Source organism: Tachyglossus aculeatus, unplaced genomic scaffold (assembly GCF_015852505.1).
Source record: "Tachyglossus aculeatus isolate mTacAcu1 unplaced genomic scaffold, mTacAcu1.pri scaffold_131_arrow_ctg1, whole genome shotgun sequence".
Lineage (NCBI taxonomy): Eukaryota > Metazoa > Chordata > Mammalia > Monotremata > Tachyglossidae > Tachyglossus > Tachyglossus aculeatus.
In genome coordinates, this window is record NW_024044860.1 from 1,048,586 (window position 1) to 1,070,787 (window position 22,202).

The 22,202-nt window shown below is 46.8% G+C and overlaps 1 protein-coding gene across 1 annotated transcript in view; it reads left to right on the top strand.

The window, feature by feature from the left end:
• Positions 1-22,202, top strand: part of ISOC1 (isochorismatase domain containing 1) — a 40,300-nt gene that overhangs the window by 8,757 nt on the left and 9,341 nt on the right. Inside the window, exons 3-4 of the mRNA XM_038742567.1 lie at positions 12,442-12,666; positions 19,253-19,369. Of these exons, the coding sequence (XP_038598495.1) occupies positions 12,442-12,666; positions 19,253-19,369 (342 nt within the window). The remainder of the gene's footprint in view (positions 1-12,441; positions 12,667-19,252; positions 19,370-22,202) is intronic.

Genomic DNA, 22,202 nt, shown 5'->3' on the forward strand with positions numbered 1-22,202 from the left:
CGTTTTAATAACAGTAATAATACTAATGATGGCATTTATTAAGAGCTTACTACGTGCCCAGCACCGTTCTAAGCGCCGGGGAGGTTACCAGGCAACCGGGTTGTCCCCCCGGGGGGGGCTCCCGGCCTTCACCCCCATTTTAATAACAATAATAATAACAATATTGGCATTTATTAAGCGCTTACTATGTGCCCACGGTATTCATCCCCGTTTTAATAACAATAATGATAATGATGATGGCATTTATTAAGCGCTTACTACGTGCCCAGCACGGTTCTAAGCGCCGGGGAGGTTACAGGGTGATGGGGTTGTCCCCCCGGGGGGCTCCCGGTCTTCACCCCCATTTTAATAACAATAATAATAACAATATTGGCATTTATTAAGCGCTTACTACGTGCCCACGGTATTCATCCCCGTTTTAATAACAATAATGATAATGATGATGGCATTTATTAAGCGCTTACTACGTGCCCACAGTATTCATCCCCGTTTTAATAACAATAATAATAATAACGATGTCTTCACCCCCATTTTAATAACCATAATAATAACAATATTGACATTTATTAAGCGCTTACTACGTGCCCACGGTATTCATCCCCGTTTTAATAACAGTAATAATACTAATGATGGCATTTATTAAGAGCTTACTACGTGCCCGGGCACCGTTCTAAGCACCGGGGAGGTTACAGGGTGATGGGGTTGTCCCCCGGGGGGCTCACGGTCTTCACCCCCATTTTAATAACAATAATAATAACAATATTGACATTTATTAAGCGCTTACTACGTGCCCATGGTATTCATCCCCGTTTTAATAACAATAATGATAATGATGATGGCATTTATTAAGCGCTTACTACGTGCCCACAGTATTCATCCCCGTTTTAATAACAATAATAATAATAACGATGTCTTCACCCCCATTTTAATAACCATAATAATAACAATATTGACATTTATTAAGCGCTTACTACGTGCCCACGGTATTCATCCCCGTTTTAATAACAGTAATAATACTAATGATGGCATTTATTAAGCGCTTACTACGTGCCCAGCACCGTTCTAAGCGCCGGGGAGGTTACAGGGTGATGGGGTTGTCCCCCCGGGGGGCTCACGGCCTTCACCCCCATTTTAATAACCATAATAATAACAATATTGGCATTTGTTAAGCGCTTACTACGTGCCCACGGTATTCATCCCCGTTTTAATAACAGTAATAATACTAATGATGGCATTTATTAAGCGCTTACTACGTGCCCAGCACCGTTCTAAGCGCCGGGGAGGTTACAGGGTAATGGGGTTGTCCCCCGGGGGGCTCCCGGTCTTCACCCCCATTTTAATAATCATAATAATAACAATATTGACATTTATTAAGCGCTTACTACGTGCCCACGGTATTCATCCCCGTTTTAATAACAATAATGATAATGAGGATGGCATTTATTAAGCGCTTACTACGTGCCCAGCACCGTTCTAAGCGCGGGGAGGTTACAGGGTGATGGGGTTGTCCCCCCCGGGGGGCTCACAGTCTTCATCCCCATTTTAATAACAATAATAATAACAATATTGGCATTTATTAAGCGCTTACTACGTGCCCACGGTATTCATCCCCGTTTTAATAACAATAATGATAATGAGGATGGCATTTATTAAGCGCTTACTACGTGCCCACAGTATTCATCCCTGTTTTAATAACAATAATAATAATAACGATGTCTTCACCCCCATTTTAATAACCATAATAATAACAATACTGACATTTATTAAGCGCTTACTATGTGCCCACGGTATTCATCCCCGTTTTAATAACAGTAATAATACTAATGATGGCATTTATTAAGAGCTTACTACGTGCCCGGGCACCGTTCTAAGCACCGGGGAGGTTACAGGGTGATGGGGTTGTCCCACGGGGGGCTCACGGTCTTCACCCCCATTTTAATAACAATAATAATAACAATATTGGCATTTATTAAGCGCTTACTACGTGCCCACAGTATTCATCCCCGTTTTAATAACAGTAATAATACTAATGATGGCATTTATTAAGCGCTTACTACGTGCCCAGGCACCGTTCTAAGCACCGTGGAGGTTACAGGGTGATGGGGTTGTCCCCCCGGGGGGCTCCCAGTCTTCACCCCCATTTTAATAACAATAATAATAACAATATTGGCATTTATTAAGCGCTTACTACATGCCCACGGTATTCATCCCCGTTTTAATAACAGTAATAATACTAATGATGGCATTTATTAAGCGCTTACTACACGCCCGGGCACCGTTCTAAGCACCGGGGAGGTTACAGGGTGATGGGGTTGTCCCCCGGGGGGCTCCCGGTCTTCACCCCCATTTTAGTAACAATAATAATAACAATATTGACATTTATTAAGCGCTTACTACTTGCCCACGGTATTCATCCCCGTTTTAATAACAGTAATAATAATAATGATGGCATTTATTAAGCACTTACTACGTGCCAAGCACTGTTCTAAGCGCCGGGGAGGTTGCCAGGTGACCGGGTTGTCCCCCCGGGGGGGCTCACGGTCTTCACCCCCATTTTAATAACAATAATAATAACAATATTGGCATTTATTAAGCGCTTACTACGTGCCCACGGTATTCATCCCCGTTTTAATAACAGTAATAATAATGATGATGGCATTTATTAAGCGCTTACTACGTGCCAAGCACCGTTCTAAGCGCCGGGGAGGTTACCAGGCGACCGGGTTGTCCCCCCCGGGGGGCTCACGGCCTTCACCCCCGTTTTAATAACCATAATAATAACAATATTGGCATTTGTTAAGCGCTTACTACGTGCCCACGGTATTCATCCCCGTTTTAATAACAATAATGATGATGATGATGGCATTTATTAAGTGCCTACTGTGTGGCAAGCACTGTATGGTATTCCTTCCCATTTTAATAACAATAATAATACTAATGATGGCATTTATTAAGCGCTTACTATGTGCCAAGCACTGTCCTAATTATAATAATAATAATAATGATGGCATTTATTAAGCGCTTACTACGTGCCCGGGCACCGTTCTAAGCGCCGGGGAGGTTACCAGGCAACCGGGTGGTCCCCCGGGGGGGGCTCACGGTCTTCATCCCCATTTTAATAGCAATAATAATAACAATATTGGCATTTATTAAGCGCTTACTATGTGCCCACGGTATTCATCCCCGTTTTAATAACAATAATAATACTAATGATGGCATTTATTAAGCGCTTACTACGTGCCCAGCACCGTTCTAAGCGCCGGGGAGGTTACCAGGCAACCGGGTTGTCCCCCCGGGGGGGGCTCCCGGCCTTCACCCCCATTTTAATAACAATAATAATAACAATATTGGCATTTATTAAGCGCTTACTATGTGCCCACGGTATTCATCCCCGTTTTAATAACAATAATGATAATGATGATGGCATTTATTAAGCGCTTACTACGTGCCCAGCACGGTTCTAAGCGCCGGGGAGGTTACAGGGTGATGGGGTTGTCCCCCCGGGGGGCTCCCGGTCTTCACCCCCATTTTAATAACAATAATAATAACAATATTGGCATTTATTAAGCGCTTACTACGTGCCCACGGTATTCATCCCCGTTTTAATAACAGTAATAATACTAATGATGGCATTTATTAAGCGCTTACTACATGCCAAGCACTGTTCTAAGCACCAGGGAGGTTACCAGGCAACCGGGTGGTCCCCCGGGGGGCTCACAGTCTTCACCCCCATTTTAATAACAATAAAAATAACCATATTGGCATTTATTAAGCGCTTACTACGTGCCCACGGTATTCATCCCCGTTTTAATAACAATAATGATGATGATGATGGCATTTATTAAGTGCCTACTGTGTGGCAAGCACTGTATGGTATTCCTTCCCATTTTAACAACAATAATAATACTAATGATGGCATTTATTAAGCGCTTACTATGTGCCAAGCACTGTCCTAATTATAATAATAATAATAATGATGGCATTTATTAAGCGCTTACTACGTGCCCAGCACCGTTCTAAGTGCCGGGGAGGTTACCAGGCAACCGGGTTGTCCCCCCAGGGGGCTCCCGGTCTTCACCCCCATTTTAATAACCATAATAATAACAATATTGACATTTATTAAGCGCTTACTACGTGCCCACGGTATTCATCCCCGTTTTAATAACAATAATGATGATGATAATGGCATTTATTAAGCGCTTACTACGTGCCCACAGTATTCATCCCCGTTTTAATAACAATAATAATAATAATGATGTCTTCACCCCCATTTTAATAACAATAATAATAACAATATTGGCATTTATTAAGCGCTTACTATGTGCCCACGGTATTCATCCCCGTTTTAATAACAATAATGATAATGATGATGGCATTTATTAAGCGCTTACTACGTGCCCAGCACCGTTCTAAGCGCCGGGGAGGTTACCAGGCAACCGGGTGGTCCCCCCGGGGGGGGCTCCCGGCCTTCACCCCCATTTTAATAACAATAATAATAACAATATTGGCATTTATTAAGCGCTTTCTACGTGCCCATGGTATTCATCCCCATTTTAATAACAATAATAATAATGATGATGGCATTTATTAAGTGCCTACTATGTGGCAAGCACTGTATGGTCTTCATCCCCATTTTAATAACAATAATAATACTAATGATGGCATTTATTAAGCGCTTACTATGTGCCAAGCACTGTCCTAATTATAATAATAATAATAATGATGGCATTTATTAAGCGCTTACTACGTGCCCAGCACCGTTCTAAGCGCCGGGGAGGTTACCAGGCAACCGGGTTGTCCCCCCGGGGGGGCTCACGGTCTTCACCCCCATTTTAATAACAATAATAATAACAATATTGGCATTTATTAAGCGCTTACTACGTGCCCACGGTATTCATCCCCGTTTTAATAACAATAATGATGATGATAATGGCATTTATTAAGCGCTTACTACGTGCCCACAGTATTCATCCCCGTTTTAATAACAATAATAATAATAATGATGTCTTCACCCCCATTTTAATAACCATAATAATAACAATATTGGCATTTATTAAGCGCTTACTATGTGCCCACGGTATTCATCCCCGTTTTAATAACAATAATGATAATGATGATGGCATTTATTAAGCGCTTACTACGTGCCCAGCACGGTTCTAAGCGCCGGGGAGGTTACCAGGCGACCGGGTGGTCCCCCGGGGGGCTCCCGGTCTTCACCCCCATTTTAATAACCATAATAATAACAATATTGGCATTTATTAAGCGCTTACTATGTGCCCACGGTATTCATCCCCGTTTTAATAACAATAATAATAATGATGATGGCATTTATTAAGGGCCTACTATGTGGCGAGCACTGTATGGTATTCATCCCCATTTTAATAGCAATAATAATACTAATGATGGCATTTATTAAGGGCCTACTATGTGGCGAGCACTGTATGGTCTTCATCCCCATTTTAATAACAATAATAATGCTAATGATGGCATTTATTAAGCGCTTACTATGTGCCAAGCACTGCTCTAAGCGCTGGGGGGGATACAAGGTGATCACGTGGTCCCACAGGGGGGCTCACAGTCTTCATCCCCATTCTAGTAACAATAATAATGATAATATTGGCATTTATTAAGCACTTACTATGTGCCAAGCACTGTTCTAAACGCTGGGGAGGTTACAAAGTAATCGGGTGGTCCCACAGGGGAGCCAACGATCTTCATCCCCATTTTAATAACAATAATAATAATGATGATGGCATTTATTAAGTGCCTACTATGTGGCAAGCACTGTGTGGTATTCATCCCCATTTTAATAACAATAATAATACTAATGATGGCATTTATTAAGCGCTTACTATGTGCCAAGCACTGTTCTAAGCGCCGGGGAGGTTACAAGGTAATCAGGTGGTCCCACGGGGGAGCTAACAGTATTCATCCCTGTTTTAATAACAATAATAATAATGATGATGGCATTTATTAAGTGCCTACTATGTGGCAAGCACTGTATGGTATTCATCCCCATTTTAATAACAATAATAATGCTAATGATGGCATTTATTAAGCGCTTACTATGTGCCCAGCACTGTTCTAAGCGCTGGGGAGGTTACAAGGTGATTGGGTGGTCCCACTGGGGGCTCACGGTCTTCATCCCCATTTTAATAACAATAATAATAATGATATTGGCATTTATTAAGCGCTTACTATGTGCCCAACACTGTTCTAAGCGCTGGGGACGTTACAAGGTGATTGTGTTGTCCCACGGGGGGCTCACGGTCTTCATCCCCATTTTAGTAACAATAATAATAATAATATGGGCATTTATTAAGCGCTTACTATGTGCCCAGCACTGTTCTAAACGCAGGGGAGGTTACAAGGCAATCGGATGGTCCCCTGGGGGGCTCACGGTCTTCATCCCCATTTTAATAACAATAATAATAATAATAATGATGGCATTTATTAAGTGCTTACTATGTGCCAAGCACTGTTCTAAGCGCCGGGGAGGTTACAAGGTGATGGGGTTGTCCCACGGGGGGCTCACGGTCTTCATCCCCATTTGACAGATTAATAATAATAATAATAACATTGGCATTTGTTAAGCGCTTACTATGTGCCAAGCGCTGTTCTAAGCACCGAGGAGGTTGCAAGGTGATCGCGTTGTCCCACGGGGGGCTCATGGTCTTCATCCCCATTTGACAGATTATTATTATTATTAACAATAATAATAATAATGATAGTAATGGTATTTATTAAGCACTTACTATGTGCCAAGCACTGTTCTAAGCGCCGGGGAGGTTACAAGGTGATGGGGTTGTCCCACGGGGGGCTCACGGTCTTCATCCCCATTTTAATAACAATAATAATAACAATATTGGCATTTATTAAGCGCTTACTATGTGCCAAGCACCGTTGTAAGCGCTGGGGAGGTTACGAGGTGATCAGGTTGTCCCCCGGGGGGCTCACGGGCTTCATCCCCATTTGACAGATTATTGATAATAATAATAATAAGAATAATAATGATAATGGCATTTGTTAAGTGCTTGCTATGTGCCAAGCACTGCTCTAAGCGCCGGGGAGGTTACAAGGTGATGGGGTGGTCCCCCGGGGGGCTCCCGGTCTTCATCCCCATTTTCCAGATGAGGGAACTGAGGCCCAGAGAATAATAATAATAATGATGCTGGCATTTATTAAGCACTTACTATGTGCCAAGCACTGTTCTAATAACAATAATGATAATAATAATGATGGCATTTATTAAGCGCTTACTACGTGCCAAGTGCTGTTCTAAGCGCCGGGGAGGTTACAAGGCGATCGGATTGTCCCACGTGGGGCTCACGGTCTTCATCCCCATTTTAATAACAATAATAATGATAATGATGGCATTTATTATGCGCTTACTACGTGCCAAGCACTGTTCTAAGCATCGGGGAGGTTACAAGGGAATCGGGTTGTCCCACGTGGGGGCTCACGGTCTTCACCCCCATTTTAATAACAATAATAATGATAATATTGGCATTTATTAAGCGCTTACTATGTGACAAACACTGTTCTAAGCGCCGGGGAGGTTACAAGGTGATGAGGTTGTCCCACGGGGGGCTCATGGTCTTCATCCCCATTTGAATAATAATACTAATGATGGCATTTATTAAGCACTTACTATGTGCCAAGCACTGTTCTAAGCGCCGGGGAGGTTACAAGGTGATGAGGTTGTCCAACGGGGGGCTCACGGTCTTCATCCCCATTTTAATAACAATAATAATAATAATATTGGCATTTATTAAGCGCTTACTACGTGCCAAGCACTGTTCTGAGCGCCGGGGAGGTGACAAGGTAATGAGGTTGTCCCTCGGGGGGCTCCCAGCCTTCATCCCCATTTTCCAGACGAGGGAACTGAGGCCCAGAGAAGGGAAGCGACCGGCCCCAAGTCACCCAGCCGAGCGGCGGCGGGGCCGGGATTCGAACCCACGACCTCCGACTCCGAACCCTCTCATTCGGTCGTATTTATTGAGTGCTTTACTGTACAGTGCGGCCCAGTGGAAAGAGCCCGGGCTTCGGAGTCAATAAAACTCAATAAATCCGATTGAATGAATGAATGAATGAATGAATGTCTCCCCCTTCTAATCAATCGTATTTATTGAGCGCTTACTATGTGCAGAGCACTGTACTAAGCGCTTGGGAAGTACAAATTGGCAACATATAGAGACAGCCCCTGCCCAACAGTGGGCTCACAGTCCGGAAGCGCTCAGTAAGTATGACTGAATGAATGAATGAATGAGTGAATGAATGAATGAATGTCTCCCCCTTCTAGCCTGTGAACCTGCTGTTGGGTAGGGACCGTCTCTCGATGTTGCCGACTTGGACTTCCCAAGCGCTTAGTACAGCGCTCTGCACACCGGAAGCGCCCAATAAATACGATTGAATGAATGAATGAATGAATGTCTCCCCCTTCTAGACCGTGAGCCCGCCGTCGGGTCGGGACCGTCTCTCGACGTCGCCAGCTTGGACATCCCAAGCGCTTAGTACAGTGCTCTGCACACCGGAAGCGCTCAATAAATACGATTGAATGAATGAATGAATGAATGAATGAATGACTACAGAGTGTAGACTCTATCTATCTTCTAGACTGTGAGCCTGCCGTTGGGTGCACACAGGAAGCGCTCAATAAATACGATTGAATGAATGAATGAATGAATGAATGAATGAATAAGGCGGTGAGCCCGCTGTCGGGTAGGGACCATCTCTCGACGTCGCCAGCTCGGGCTTCCCAAGCGCTTAGTACAGTGCTCTGCACACCGGAAGCGCTCAATAAATACGATTGAATGAATGAATGCATGAATGAATGAATGAATGTCTCCCCCTTCTAGACCGTGAGCCCACTATCGGGTAGGGACCGTCTCGCGACGTCGCCAGCTTGGACATCCCAAGCGCTTAGTACAGCGCTCTGCACACCGGAAGCGCTCAATAAATACGATTGAACGAATGAATGAATGAATGGATGAACGAATGTCTCCCCCTTCTAGACTGTGAGCCTGCTGTCGGGTAGGGACCGTCTCTCGACGTCGCCAACTTGGGCTTCCCAAGCGCTTAGTACAGTGCTCTGCACACAGGAAGCTCTCAATAAATATGATTGATTGATTGATGTTGCCAGCTTGGACTTCCCAAGCGTTTAGTACAGTGCTCTGCACACCTGAAGCACCCAATAAATATGATTGATTGAATGAATGAATGAGTGAATGAATGAATACAGAGTGTAGACTCTATCTATCTTCTAGACTGTGAGCCTGCCCTTGGGTGCACACAGGAAGCGCTCAATAAATACGATTGAATGAATGAATGAATGAATGAATGAATGAATGTCTCCCCCTTCTAGACCGTGAGCCCGCTGTCGGGTAGGGACGTCTCTCGACGTCGCCAGCTTGGACTTCCCAAGCGCTTAGTCCAGCGCTCTGCACGCCGGAAGTGCTCAATAAATACGATTGAATGAATGAATGAATAAATGAATGAATGAATACAGAGTTTAGACTCTATCTATCTTCTAGACTGTGAGCCTGCCGTTGGGTGCACACAGGAAGCGCTCAATAAATACGATGGAATGAATGAATGAATGAATGTCTCCCCCTTCTAGCCTGTGAGCCCGCTGTCGGGTAGGGACCGGCTCTCGACGTCGCCAGCTTGGACTTCCCAAGCGCTTAGTACAGAGCTCTGCACACCGGAAGCGCCCAATAAATACGATTGATTGATTGATTTTGCCAGCTTGTACTTCCCAAGCGCTTAGTCCAGCGCTCTGCACACCGGAAGCGCTCAATAAATGCGAATGAATGAATGAATGAATACAGAGTCTAGACTCTATCTATCTTCTAGACTGTGAGCCTGCCGTTGGGGGCACACAGGAAGCGCTCAATAAATACGATTGAATGAATGAATGAATGAATGTCTCCCCCTTCTAGACCGTGAGCCCGCTGTCGGGTAGGGACCGTCTCTCGACGTCGCCAGCTTGGGCTTCCCAAGCGCTTAGTACAGTGCTCTGCATACCTGAAGCACCCAATAAATACTACTGAATGAATGAATGAATGAATGAATACAGAGTGTAGACTCTATCTATCTTCTAGACTGTGAGCCTGCCGTTGGGGGCACACAGGAAGCGCTCAATAAATACGATTGAATGAATGAATGAATGAATGTCTCCCCCTTCTAGACCGTGAGCCCGCTGTCGGGTAGGGACCGTCTCTCGACGTCGCCAGCTTGGGCTTCCCAAGCGCTTAGTACAGTGCTCTGCATACCTGAAGCACCCAATAAATACTACTGAATGAATGAATGAATGAATGAATACAGAGTGTAGACTCTATCTATCTTCTAGACTGTGAGCCTGCCGTTGGGGGCACACAGGAAGCGCTCAATAAATACGATTGAATGAATGAATGAATGAATGAATGTCTCCCCCTTCTAGACCGTGAGCCCGCCGTCGGGTCGGGACCGTCTCTCGACGTCGCCAGCTTGGACATCCCAAGCGCTTAGTCCAGCGCTCTGCACGCCGGAAGTGCTCAATAAATACGATTGAATGAATGAATGAATAAATGAATGAATGAATACAGAGTCTAGACTCTATCTATCTTCTAGACTGTGAGCCTGCCGTTGGGGGCACACAGGAAGCGCTCAATAAATACGATTGAATGAATGAATGAATGAATGTCTCCCCCTTCTAGACCGTGAGCCCGCCGTCGGGTCGGGACCGTCTCTCGACGTCGCCAACTTGGACTTCCCAAGCGCTTAGTCCAGCGCTCTGCACGCCGGAAGTGCTCAATAAATACGACTGAATGAATGAATGAATAAATGAATGAATGAATACAGAGTTTAGACTCTATCTATCTTCTAGACTGTGAGCCTGCCGTTGGGGGCACACAGGAAGCGCTCAATAAATACGATTGAATGAATGAATGAATGAATGAATGTCTCCCCCTTCTAGACCGTGAGCCCGCCGTCGGGTCGGGACCGTCTCTCGACGTCACCAGCTTGGACATCCCAAGCGCTTAGTACAGTGCTCTGCACACCGGAAGCGCTCAATAAATACGATTGAATGAATGAATGAATACAGAGTCTAGACTCTATCTATCTTCTAGACTGTGAGCCTGCCGTTGGGTGCACACAGGAAGCGCTCAATAAATACGATTGAATGAATGAATGAATGAATGAACGAATGTCTCCCCCTTCTAGACCGTGAGCCCGCTGTCGGGTAGGGACCGGCTCTCGACGTCGCCAACTTGGACTTCCCAAGCGCTTAGTACAGCGCTCTGCACACCTGAAGCGCTCAATAAATACGATTGAATGAATGAATGAATGCACACCGGAAGCGCTCAATAAATGCGATTGAATGAATGAATGAATGAATGAACGAATGTCTCCCCCTTCTAGACCGTGAGCCCGCCGTCGGGTCGGGACCGTCTCTCGACGTCGCCAACTTGGACTTCCCAAGCGCTTAGTCCAGCGCTCTGCACGCCGGAAGTGCTCAATAAATACGACTGAATGAATGAATGAATAAATGAATGAATGAATACAGAGTTTAGACTCTATCTATCTTCTAGACTGTGAGCCTGCCGTTGGGGGCACACAGGAAGCGCTCAATAAATACGATTGAATGAATGAATGAATGAATGAATGTCTCCCCCTTCTAGACCGTGAGCCCGCCGTCGGGTCGGGACCGTCTCTCGACGTCACCAGCTTGGACATCCCAAGCGCTTAGTACAGTGCTCTGCACACCGGAAGCGCTCAATAAATACGATTGAATGAATGAATGAATACAGAGTCTAGACTCTATCTATCTTCTAGACTGTGAGCCTGCCGTTGGGTGCACACAGGAAGCGCTCAATAAATACGATTGAATGAATGAATGAATGAATGAACGAATGTCTCCCCCTTCTAGACCGTGAGCCCGCTGTCGGGTAGGGACCGGCTCTCGACGTCACCAACTTGGACTTCCCAAGCGCTTAGTACAGCGCTCTGCACACCTGAAGCGCTCAATAAATACGATTGAATGAATGAATGAATGCACACCGGAAGCGCTCAATAAATGCGATTGAATGAATGAATGAATGAATGAACGAATGTCTCCCCCTTCTAGACCGTGAGCCCGCCGTCGGGTCGGGACCGTCTCTCGACGTCGCCAACTTGGACTTCCCAAGCGCTTAGTCCAGCGCTCTGCACGCCGGAAGCGCTCGATAAATACGATTGAATGAATGAATGAATGCACACCGGAAGCGCTCAATAAATACGATTGAATGAATGAATGAATGAACGAACGAATGTCTCCCCCTTCTAGACCGTGAGCCCGCCGTCTGTTAGGGACCGTCTCTCGACGTCGCCGACTTGGACTTCCCAAGCGCTCAGTACAGTGCTCTGCACACCTGAAGCGCTCAATAAATGCGATTGATTGATCGATCGATTGATTGTCAGTTGCAGGGCGCCCGCCTGCTGGGCCTGCCGGTGGTGGTGACGGAGCAGTACCCCAAGGGCCTGGGGGCCACGGTGGAGGAGCTGGACCTGAGCGGGGCCGCCGCCGCCACCGCCGGGGTCCGCGCCGTCGTCCCCAAGACGCGCTTCTCCATGCTGGTGCCCGCCGTGGAGGCTGTGCTGGACGACCTGCCCGGCCTGCGCAGCGCCGTGCTCTTCGGCGTCGAGGTGGGTCCCGGGGCGGGGGCGGGGGCCTCCCGGGCGGCCGCGGGCCCGCCGTCGAATGGGGACCGTCTCTATAAGTTGCCGACTTGGCCTTCCCGAGCGCTTAGTACAGTGCTCTGCACGCGGGAGGCGCTCAATAAATACGATGGGATGAATGAATGAATGAATGAATGTCTCCGCCCTTCTAGACCGTGAGCCCGCTGTCGGGTAGGGACCGTCTCTCGATGTCGCCGACTTGGACTTCCTGAGCGCTTAGTACAGTGCTCTGCACGCAGGAAGCGCTCAATAAATACGATGGATTGATTGAATGAATGAATGAATGTCTCCGCCCTTCTAGACTGTGAGCCCGCTGTCGGGTAGGGACTGTCTCTACATGTTGCCAACTTGGACTTCCCGAGCGCTTAGTACAGTGCTCTGCACGCAGGAAGCGCTCAATAAATGCGATGGAATGAATGAAAGCGCTCAATAAATAGGATGGAAGGAAGGAATGAATGAATGTCTCCACCCTTCTAGACCGTGAGCCTACTGTCAGGTAGGGGCCGTCTCTCTATGTTGCCAACTTGTCTTTCCGGAGCGCTTAGTATAGTGCTGTGCACACAGGAAGCGCTCAATAAATAGGATGGAATGAGTGAATGAATGAATGAATGAATGAATGTCTCCCCCCTTCTAGACTGTGAGCCCGCTGTCGGGTAGGGACCGTCTCTCGATGTTGCCGACTTGGACTTCCCGAGCGCTTAGTACAGTGCTCTGCACGCAGGAGGCGCTCAATAAAGACGATGGATTGAGTGAATGAATGAATGAATGTCTCCGCCCTTCTAGACCGTGAGCCCGCTGTCGGGTAGGGACCGTCTCTCGATGTTGCTGACGTGGACTTCCCGAGCGCTTAGTACAGTGCTGTGCACACAGGAAGCGCTCAATAAATACAATTAAATGAATGGAAGCGCTCAATAAATACAATTGAATGAATGAAAGCGCTCAATAAATAGGATGGAAGGAAGGAATGAATGAATGTCTGTCTCCCCCCTTCTAGACTGTGAGCCGGCTGTCGGGTAGGGGCCGTCTCTCGATGTTGCCGACTTGTCCTTCCCAAGCGCTTAGTACAGTGCTCTGCACGCAGGAAGCGCTCAGTACATACGATGGAATGAATGAATGAATGTATGTCTCCCCCCTTCTAGACTGGCTCAATAAATACGATGGAATGAATGAATGAATGTCTTCCTCCTTCTAGGGACCGTCTCTCGATCTTGCCGACTTGTCCTTCCCGAGCGCTTAGTACAGTGCTCTGCACCCAGGAAGCGCTCAATAAATACGATGGAATGAGTGAATGAATGGATGAATGATACGATGGAAAGAATGAATGAATGAATGTCTCCCCCCCTTCTAGACCGTGAGCCCGCTGTCGGGTAGGGACCGTCTCTCGATGTCGCCGACTTGGACTTCCCGAGCGCTTAGTACAGTGCTCTGCACGCAGGAGGCGCTCAATAAATACGATGGAATGAGTGAATGAATGAATGAATGATACGATGGAAAGAATGAATGAATGAATGTCTCCCCCCTTCTAGACTGTGAGCCCGCTGTCGGGTAGGGACCATCTCTCTATATGTTGCCGACTTGGACTTCCCGAGCGCTTAGTACAGTGCTCTGCACACAGGAAGTGCTCAATAAATACAATGGAATGAGTGAATGAATGAATAAATGAATAAATGAATGAATGAATGTCTTCCCCCTTCTAGACTGTGAGCCCGCTGTCGGGTAGGGACCGTCTCTGTATGTTGCCGACTTGGACTTCCCGAGCGCTTAGTACAGTGCTCTGCACGCAGGAAGCGCTCAATAAATATGGTGGAATGAGTGAATGAATGAATGAATGATACGATGGAATGAATGAATGAATGTCTTCCCCCTTCTAGACCGTGAGCCCGCTGTCGGGTAGGGACCGTCTCTCGATGTTGCCGACGTGGACTTCCCGAGCGCTTAGTACAGTGCTCTGCACACAGGAAGCGCTCAGTACATTCGATGGAATGAGTGAATGAATGAATGAATGATACGATTGAAAGAATGAATGAATGAATGTCTCCCCCCTTCTAGACCGTGAGCCCGCTGTTGGGTAGGGACCGACTCTCGATGTTGCCGACGTGGACTTCCCGAGCGCTTAGTACAGTGCTCTGCACGCAGGAAGCGCTCAATAAATACGATGGAATGAGTGAATGAATGAATGAATGAATGATACGATGGAAAGAATGAATGAATGAATGTCTCCCCCCTTCTAGACTGTGAGCCCGCTGTCGGGTAGGGACCATCTCTCTATATGTTGCCGACTTGGACTTCCCGAGCGCTTAGTACAGTGCTCTGCACACAGGAAGTGCTCAATAAATACAATGGAATGAGTGAATGAATGAATGAATAAATGAATGAATGAATGTCTTCCCCCTTCTAGACTGTGAGCCCGCTGTCGGGTGGGGACCGTCTCTCGATGTCGCCGACTTGGACTTCCGGAGCGCTTAGTACAGTGCTCTGCACGCAGGAAGCGCTCAATAAATACGATGGAATGAGTGAATGAATGAATGATACGATGGAAAGAATGAATGAATGAATGTCTCCCCCCTTCTAGACTGTGAGCCCGTTGTCGGGTAGGGACCGTCTCTCTATATGTTGCCGACTTGGACTTCCCGAGCGCTTAGTACAGTGCTCTGCACGCAGGAAGCGCTCAGTACATACGATGGAATGAATGAATGAATGAATGTTTCCCCCCTTCTAGACTGCCTCAATAAATACGATGGAATGAATGAATGAATGTCTTCCTCCTTCTAGGGACCGTCTCTCGATCTTGCCGACTTGTCCTTCCCGAGCGCTTAGTACAGTGCTCTGCACCCAGGAAGCGCTCAATAAATACGATGGAATGAGTGAATGAATGAATGAATGAATGATACGGTGGAAAGAATGAATGAATGAATGTCTCCCCCCTTCTAGCCTGTGAGCCCGCTGTCGGGTAGAGACTATCTCTCCATGTTGCCGACTTGGACTTCCCGAGCGCTTAGTACAGTGCTTTGCACACAGGAAGCACTCAATAAATGCGATGGAATGAATGAATGAATGAATGAATGAATGTCTTCCCCTTCTAGACTGTGAGCCCACTGTCGGATAGGGACCGTCTCTAGATGTTGCCAACTTGTCCTTCCCAAGCGCTTAGTACAGTGCTCTGCACACAGGAAGCGCTCAATAAATATGATGGAATGAGTGAATGAATGATATGATGGAAAGAATGAATGAATGAATGTCTCCCCCCTTCTAGCCCGTGAGCCCGCTGTCGGGTAGGGACCGTCTCTCGATGTTACCGACTTGGACTTCCCGAGCGCTTAGTACAGTGCTCTGCACACCTGAAGCGCCCAATAAATACGATTGAATGAATGAATGAATGAATGAAAGGGGGGAAGGCCTAATAATAATAATGATAAGGATTCCATCCTGTGAACCTGCTGTCATTCATTGTCATTCAATTGTATTTATTGAGCGCTTCCCTGTGTGCAGAGCACTGTACTAAGCGCTTGGGAAGTCCAAGTTGGCAACATCTAGAGACGGTCCCTACCCGACAGTGGGCTCACTAGAAGGGGGAGACGGAGAACAAAACAAAACAAAATAAATAGAATAAATATATATAAATAAAATAAATAACTATTCATTCATTCATTTAATCGTATTTATTGAGCGCTTACTGCGTGCAGAGCACTGTACTAAGCGCTCGGGAAGGACAAGTCGGCAACATCTAGAGACGGTCCCTACCCGACGGCGGGCTCACGGTCTAGAAGAGGGAGACGGACGACAAAACGAAATAAATAGAATAAATATGTACAAATAAAATAAATAACTATTCATTCACTCATTTAATCATATTTATTGAGCGCTTACTGTGTGCAGAGCACTGGACTAAGCGCTTGGAAGGACAAGTCGGCAACATCTAGAGACGGTCCCTACCCGACGGCGGGCTCACGGTCTAGAAGAGGGAGACGGACGACAAAACGAAACAAAATAAATAGAATAAATAGGTACAAATAAAATAAATAACTATTCATTCATTCATTTAATCGTATTTATTGAGCATTTACTGCGTGCAGAGCACTGGACTAAGCGCTTGGAAGGACAAGTTGGCAACAGATAGAGACGGTCCCTACCCGACGGCGGGCTCACGGTCTAGAAGGGGGAGAAGGACGACAAAACGAAACAAAATAAATAGAATAAATAGGTACAAATAAAATAAATAACTATTCATTCATTCATTTAATCGTATTTATTGAGCGTTTACTGCGTGCAGAGCACTGGACTAAGCGCTTGGAAGGACAAGTTGGCAACAGATAGAGACGGTCCCTACCCGACGGCGGGCTCACGGTCTAGAAGGGGGAGATGGACGACAAAACGAAACAAAATAAATGGAATAAATAGGTACAAATAAAATAAATAACCATTCATTCATTTAATCGTATTTATTGAGCGCTTACTGCGTGCAGAGCACTGTACTAAGCGCTTGGGAAGTACAAGTTGGCAAAATCTAGAGACGGTCCCTACCCGACAGCGGGCTCACCGTCTAGAAGGGGGAGACGGACAACAAAACAAAATAAATAGAATAAATATGTACAAATAAAATAAATAACTATTCATTCACTCATTTAATCATATTTATTGAGCGCTTACTGTGTGCAGAGCACCGTGCTAAGCACTTGGAAGGACAAGTTGGCAACAGATAGAGACGGTCACAACCCGGCGGCGGGCTCACGGTCGAGAGGGGGGAGACAGGCGACAAAACAAAATTTATATTTATTAATATATATAAATATAATATGGAATACATAAATATAATATATAAATATAATATATTTATAATATGTATAGTATGTAAATATAATATATAAGATATATAAACATTAAATATGTGTTTAATTTATTGTTTATATTAACAAAACAAAATAGAGTAAATAGAATAAGTAAATAGAATAAATACGTACGAGTTAAATAAATAGAGTAATACGTTCAGTACAAATAAAATAAATAGAGTAATAAATATGTACAAACATGTTTGGGCAGCAGGGGGCGCTAGAAGTGGGGGACACTGAGTCTGGGGGGGGTCTCCCCCAGCCCCCAGGCCCGTGTGCGGTCAGCAGGGGTCTCTAGAAGTGGGAGAAACTGAGTCAGGGGGCGTCTCCCCCAGCCCCCAGACCCATGTGCGGCCAGGAGGAGGCGCTAGAAGTGGGGGAAACTGAGTCTGCGGGGTCTCCCCCAGCCTCCAGACCCATTTTTGGGCAGCAGGGGGCGCTAGAAGTGGGGGACACTGAGTCGGGGGGGTCTCCCCAGACCCCAGACCCATGTGCAGCCAGGAGGGGGCGCTAGAAGTGGGGGAAACTGAGTCAGGGGGGTCTCCCCCAGCCCCCAGTCCCATGTTTGGGCAGTTGGGGGGTGCTCGAAGTGGGGGATACTGAGTCTAGGGGGGGTCCCCTCCAGCCCCCAGATCCATGTGCGGCCAGCAGGGGGCGCTAGAAGTGGGGGGATACTGAGTCAGGGGGCGTCTCCCCCAGCCCCCAGACCCATCTTTGAGCAGCAGGGGGCGCTAGAAGTGGGGGACACTGAGTCCGGGGGGATCTCCCCCAGCCCCCAGACCCATGTGCGGCCAGGAGGGGGCGCTAGAAGTGGGGGAAACTGAGTCAAGGGGGTCTCCCCCAGCCCCAGACCCATGTGCGGCCAGCAGGGGGCGCTAGAAGTGGGGGACACTGAGTCTGGGCGGGGGTCTCCCCCAGCCCCAGACCCATGTGCGGCCAGCAGGGGGCGCTAGAAGTGGGGGAAACTGAGTCGGGGGGCATCTCCCCCAGCCCCCAGATCCACTTTTGGGCAGCAGGGGGCGCTGGAAGTGGGGAAACTGAGTCGGGGGGGTCTCCCCCAGACCCATGTGCGGCCAGCAGGGGGCGCTAGAAGTGGGGGACACTGAGTCCGGGGGGATCTCCCCCAGCCCCCAGACCCATGTGCGGCCAGGAGGGGGCGCTAGAAGTGGGGGAAACTGAGTCAAGGGGGTCTCCCCCAGCCCCAGACCCATGTGCGGCCAGCAGGGGGCGCTAGAAGTGGGGGAAACCGAGTCAGGGGGCATCTCCCCCAGCCCCCAACCCCATTTTTGGGCAGCAGGGGGCGCTAGAAGGGGAAACTGAGTCAGGGGGCGTCTCCCCCAGCCCCCGGACCTATTTTTGGGCAGCAGGGGGTGCAAGAAGTGGGGGACACTGAGTCGGGGGGCGTCTCCCCCAGCCCCCAGACCCATTTTTGGGCAGCAAGGGGCGCTAGAAGTGGGGGGAAACTGAGTCAGGTGGCATCTCCCCCAGACCTATTTTTGGGCAGCGGGGGGCACTAGAAGTGGGGGACACTGAGTCGGGGGGGGGTCTCCCCCAGCCCCCAGACCCATGCGCGGCCAGGAGGGGGCGCTAGAAGTGGGGGAAACCGAGTCAGGGGGGGTCTCCCCCAGCCCCCAGACCCATTTTTGGGCAGCAGGGGGCGCTAGAAGGGGAAACCGAGTCAGGGGGCGTCTCCCCCAGCTCTCAGACCCACTTTTGGCCTCCCCCAGACCCACGTGTGCGTGCAGCAGACGGCGCTGGAGCTGGTGGCCCGCGGGCTGGAGGTCCACGTAGTAGCCGACGCCACGTCCTCCCGGAGCATGATGGACCGCATGTTCGCCCTCGAGGTAGAGTAATCGTAATCATAATAATAATAATGATGGTGCTATTTATTGAGCGCTCACTACGGGCCGAGCACTGTTCTGAGCGCCAGGGAGGTTGCACGGTGATGGGGTTGTCCCCCGGGGGGCTCACGGTCTTCATCCCCGTTTTAATAACAATAATAATGATAATATTGGCGTTTATTAAGCGCTTACTATGTGCCGAGCACTGTCCTAATTAGAATAATAATAATGATGATGGCGTTTATTAAGCGCTTACTATGTGCCAAGCACTGTTTTAATAATAATAATAATAATAATAATGGCATTTATTAAGCGCTTACTATGTGCCACGCACTGTTCTGAGCGCCGGGGAGGTTACAAGGTGATGGGGTTGTGCCACGGGGGGCTCCCGGTGTTCATCCCCGTTTTAATAACAATAATAATGATAATATTGGCATTTATTAAGCGCTTACTATGTGCCGAGCACTGTCCTAATTACAATAATAATAATAATGATGGCATTTATTAAGCGCTTACTACATGCCAAGCACGTTCTGAGCGCCAGGGAGGTTATAAGGTGATGGGGTTGTGCCACGGGGGGCTCACGGTCTTCATCCCCGTTTTAATAACAATAATAATGATAATATTGGCATTTATTAAGCGCTTAGTATGTGCCAAGCACTGTCCTAATTATAATAATAATAATAATGGTGGCGTTTATTAAGCGCTTACTATGTGCCCAGCACTGTTCTGAGCGCCGGGGAGGTTACAAGGTGATTGCATTGTCCCACGGGGGGCTCACGGTCTTCACCCCCGTTTTAATAACAATAATAATGATAATATTGGCATTTATTAAGCGCTTACTATGTGCCAAGCACTGTTCTAATAATAATAATAATAATAATGGCATTTATTAAGCGCTTACTATGTGCCAAGCACTGTTCTAAGCACTGGGGGGGATACAAGGTGATCACGTGGTCCCACAGGGGGGCTCACAGTCTTCATCCCCATTCTAGTAACAATAATAATGATAATATTGGCATTTATTAAGCGCTTACTATGTGCCAAGCACTGTTCTAATAATAATAATAATAATAATAATAATAATGATGGCATTTATTAAGCACTTACTATGTGCCCAGCACTGTTGTAAGCGCCGGGGAGGTTATAAGGTGATGGGGTTGTGCCACGGGGGGGCTCACGGTCTTCATCCCCATTTTAATAACAGTAATAATGATAATATTGGCATTTATTAAGCGCTTACTATGTGCCAAGCACTGTCCTAATTACAATAATAATAATAATGATGGCGTTTATTAAGCGCTTACTACGTGCCAAGCACTGTTCTGAGCGCCGGGGAGGTTGCAAGGGGATCGCATTGTCCCCCGGGGGGCTCACGGTCTTCATCCCCGTTTTAATAACAATAATAATGGTAATATTGGCATTTATTAAGCGCTTACTATGTGCCAAGCACTGTCCTAATTATAATAATAGTAATAATGATGGCATTTATTAAGCGCTTACTATGTGCCACACACTGTTCTAAGCACTGGGGAGGTTGCAAGGTGATGGGGTTGTCCCACGGGGGGCTCACGGTCTTCATCCCCGTTTTAATAACAATAATAATGATAATATTGGCATTTATTAAGCGCTTACTATGTGCCAAGCACTGTCCTAATTACAATAATAATAATAATGATGGCATTTATTAAGTGCTTACTATGTGCCAAGCACTTTCTAAGCGCCGGGGAGGTTACAAGGTGATGGGGTTGTCCCACGGGAGGGCTCACGGTCTTCACCCCCGATTTAATAACTATAATAATGATAATATTGGCATTTATTAAGCGCTTACTATGTGCCAAGCACTGTCCTAATTATAATAATAGTAATAATGATGGCATTTATTAAGCGCTTACTGTGTGCCACACACTGTTCTGAGCGCCGGGGAGGTTACAAGGGGATCGCGTTGTCCCCCGGGGGGCTCACGGTCTTCATCCCCGTTTTAATCACAATAATAATGATAATATTGGCATTTATTAAGCGCTTACTATGTGCCAAGCACTGTCCTAATTATAATAATAGTAATAATGATGGCATTTATTAAGCGCTTACTATGTGCCACACACTGTTCTGAGCGCCGGGGAGGTTACAAGGTGATGGGGTTGTCCCACGCGGGGCTCCCGGTCTTCATCCCCGTTTTAATAATAATAGTAATAATAATAATGATGGCATTTATTAAGCGCTTACTATGTGCCAAGCACTGTTTTAATAATAATAATAATAATAGTAATAATAATAATAATAATAATAGCATTTATTAAGCGCTTACTATGTGCCAAACACTGTTCTAAGCGCCGGGGAGGTTACAAGGTGATCACGTTGTCCCACGGGGGGCTCCCGGTCTTCATCCCCATTTCAATAACAATAATAATGATAATATTGGCGTTTATTAAGCGCTTACTATGTGCCAAGAACTGTTTTAATAATAATAGTAACACTAATGATGGCATTTATTAAGCGCTTACTATGTGCCACGCACTGTTCTAAGCGCCGGGGAGGCTACAGGGTGATGGGGTTGTCCCCCAGAGGGCTCCCGGTCTTCATCCCCATTTTAATAACAATAATAGTAATAATATTGGCATTTATTAAGCGCTTACTATATGCCAAGCACTGTCCTAATAATAATAATAATAATACTAATGATGGCATTTATTAAGCACTTACTACGTGCCAAGCACCGTTCTAAGCGCCGGGGAGGTTACAAGGTGATGGGGTGGTCCCACGGGGGGCTCGCAGTCTTCATCCCCATTTTAATAACAATAATAAGGATAATATTGGCATTTATTAAGCGCTTACT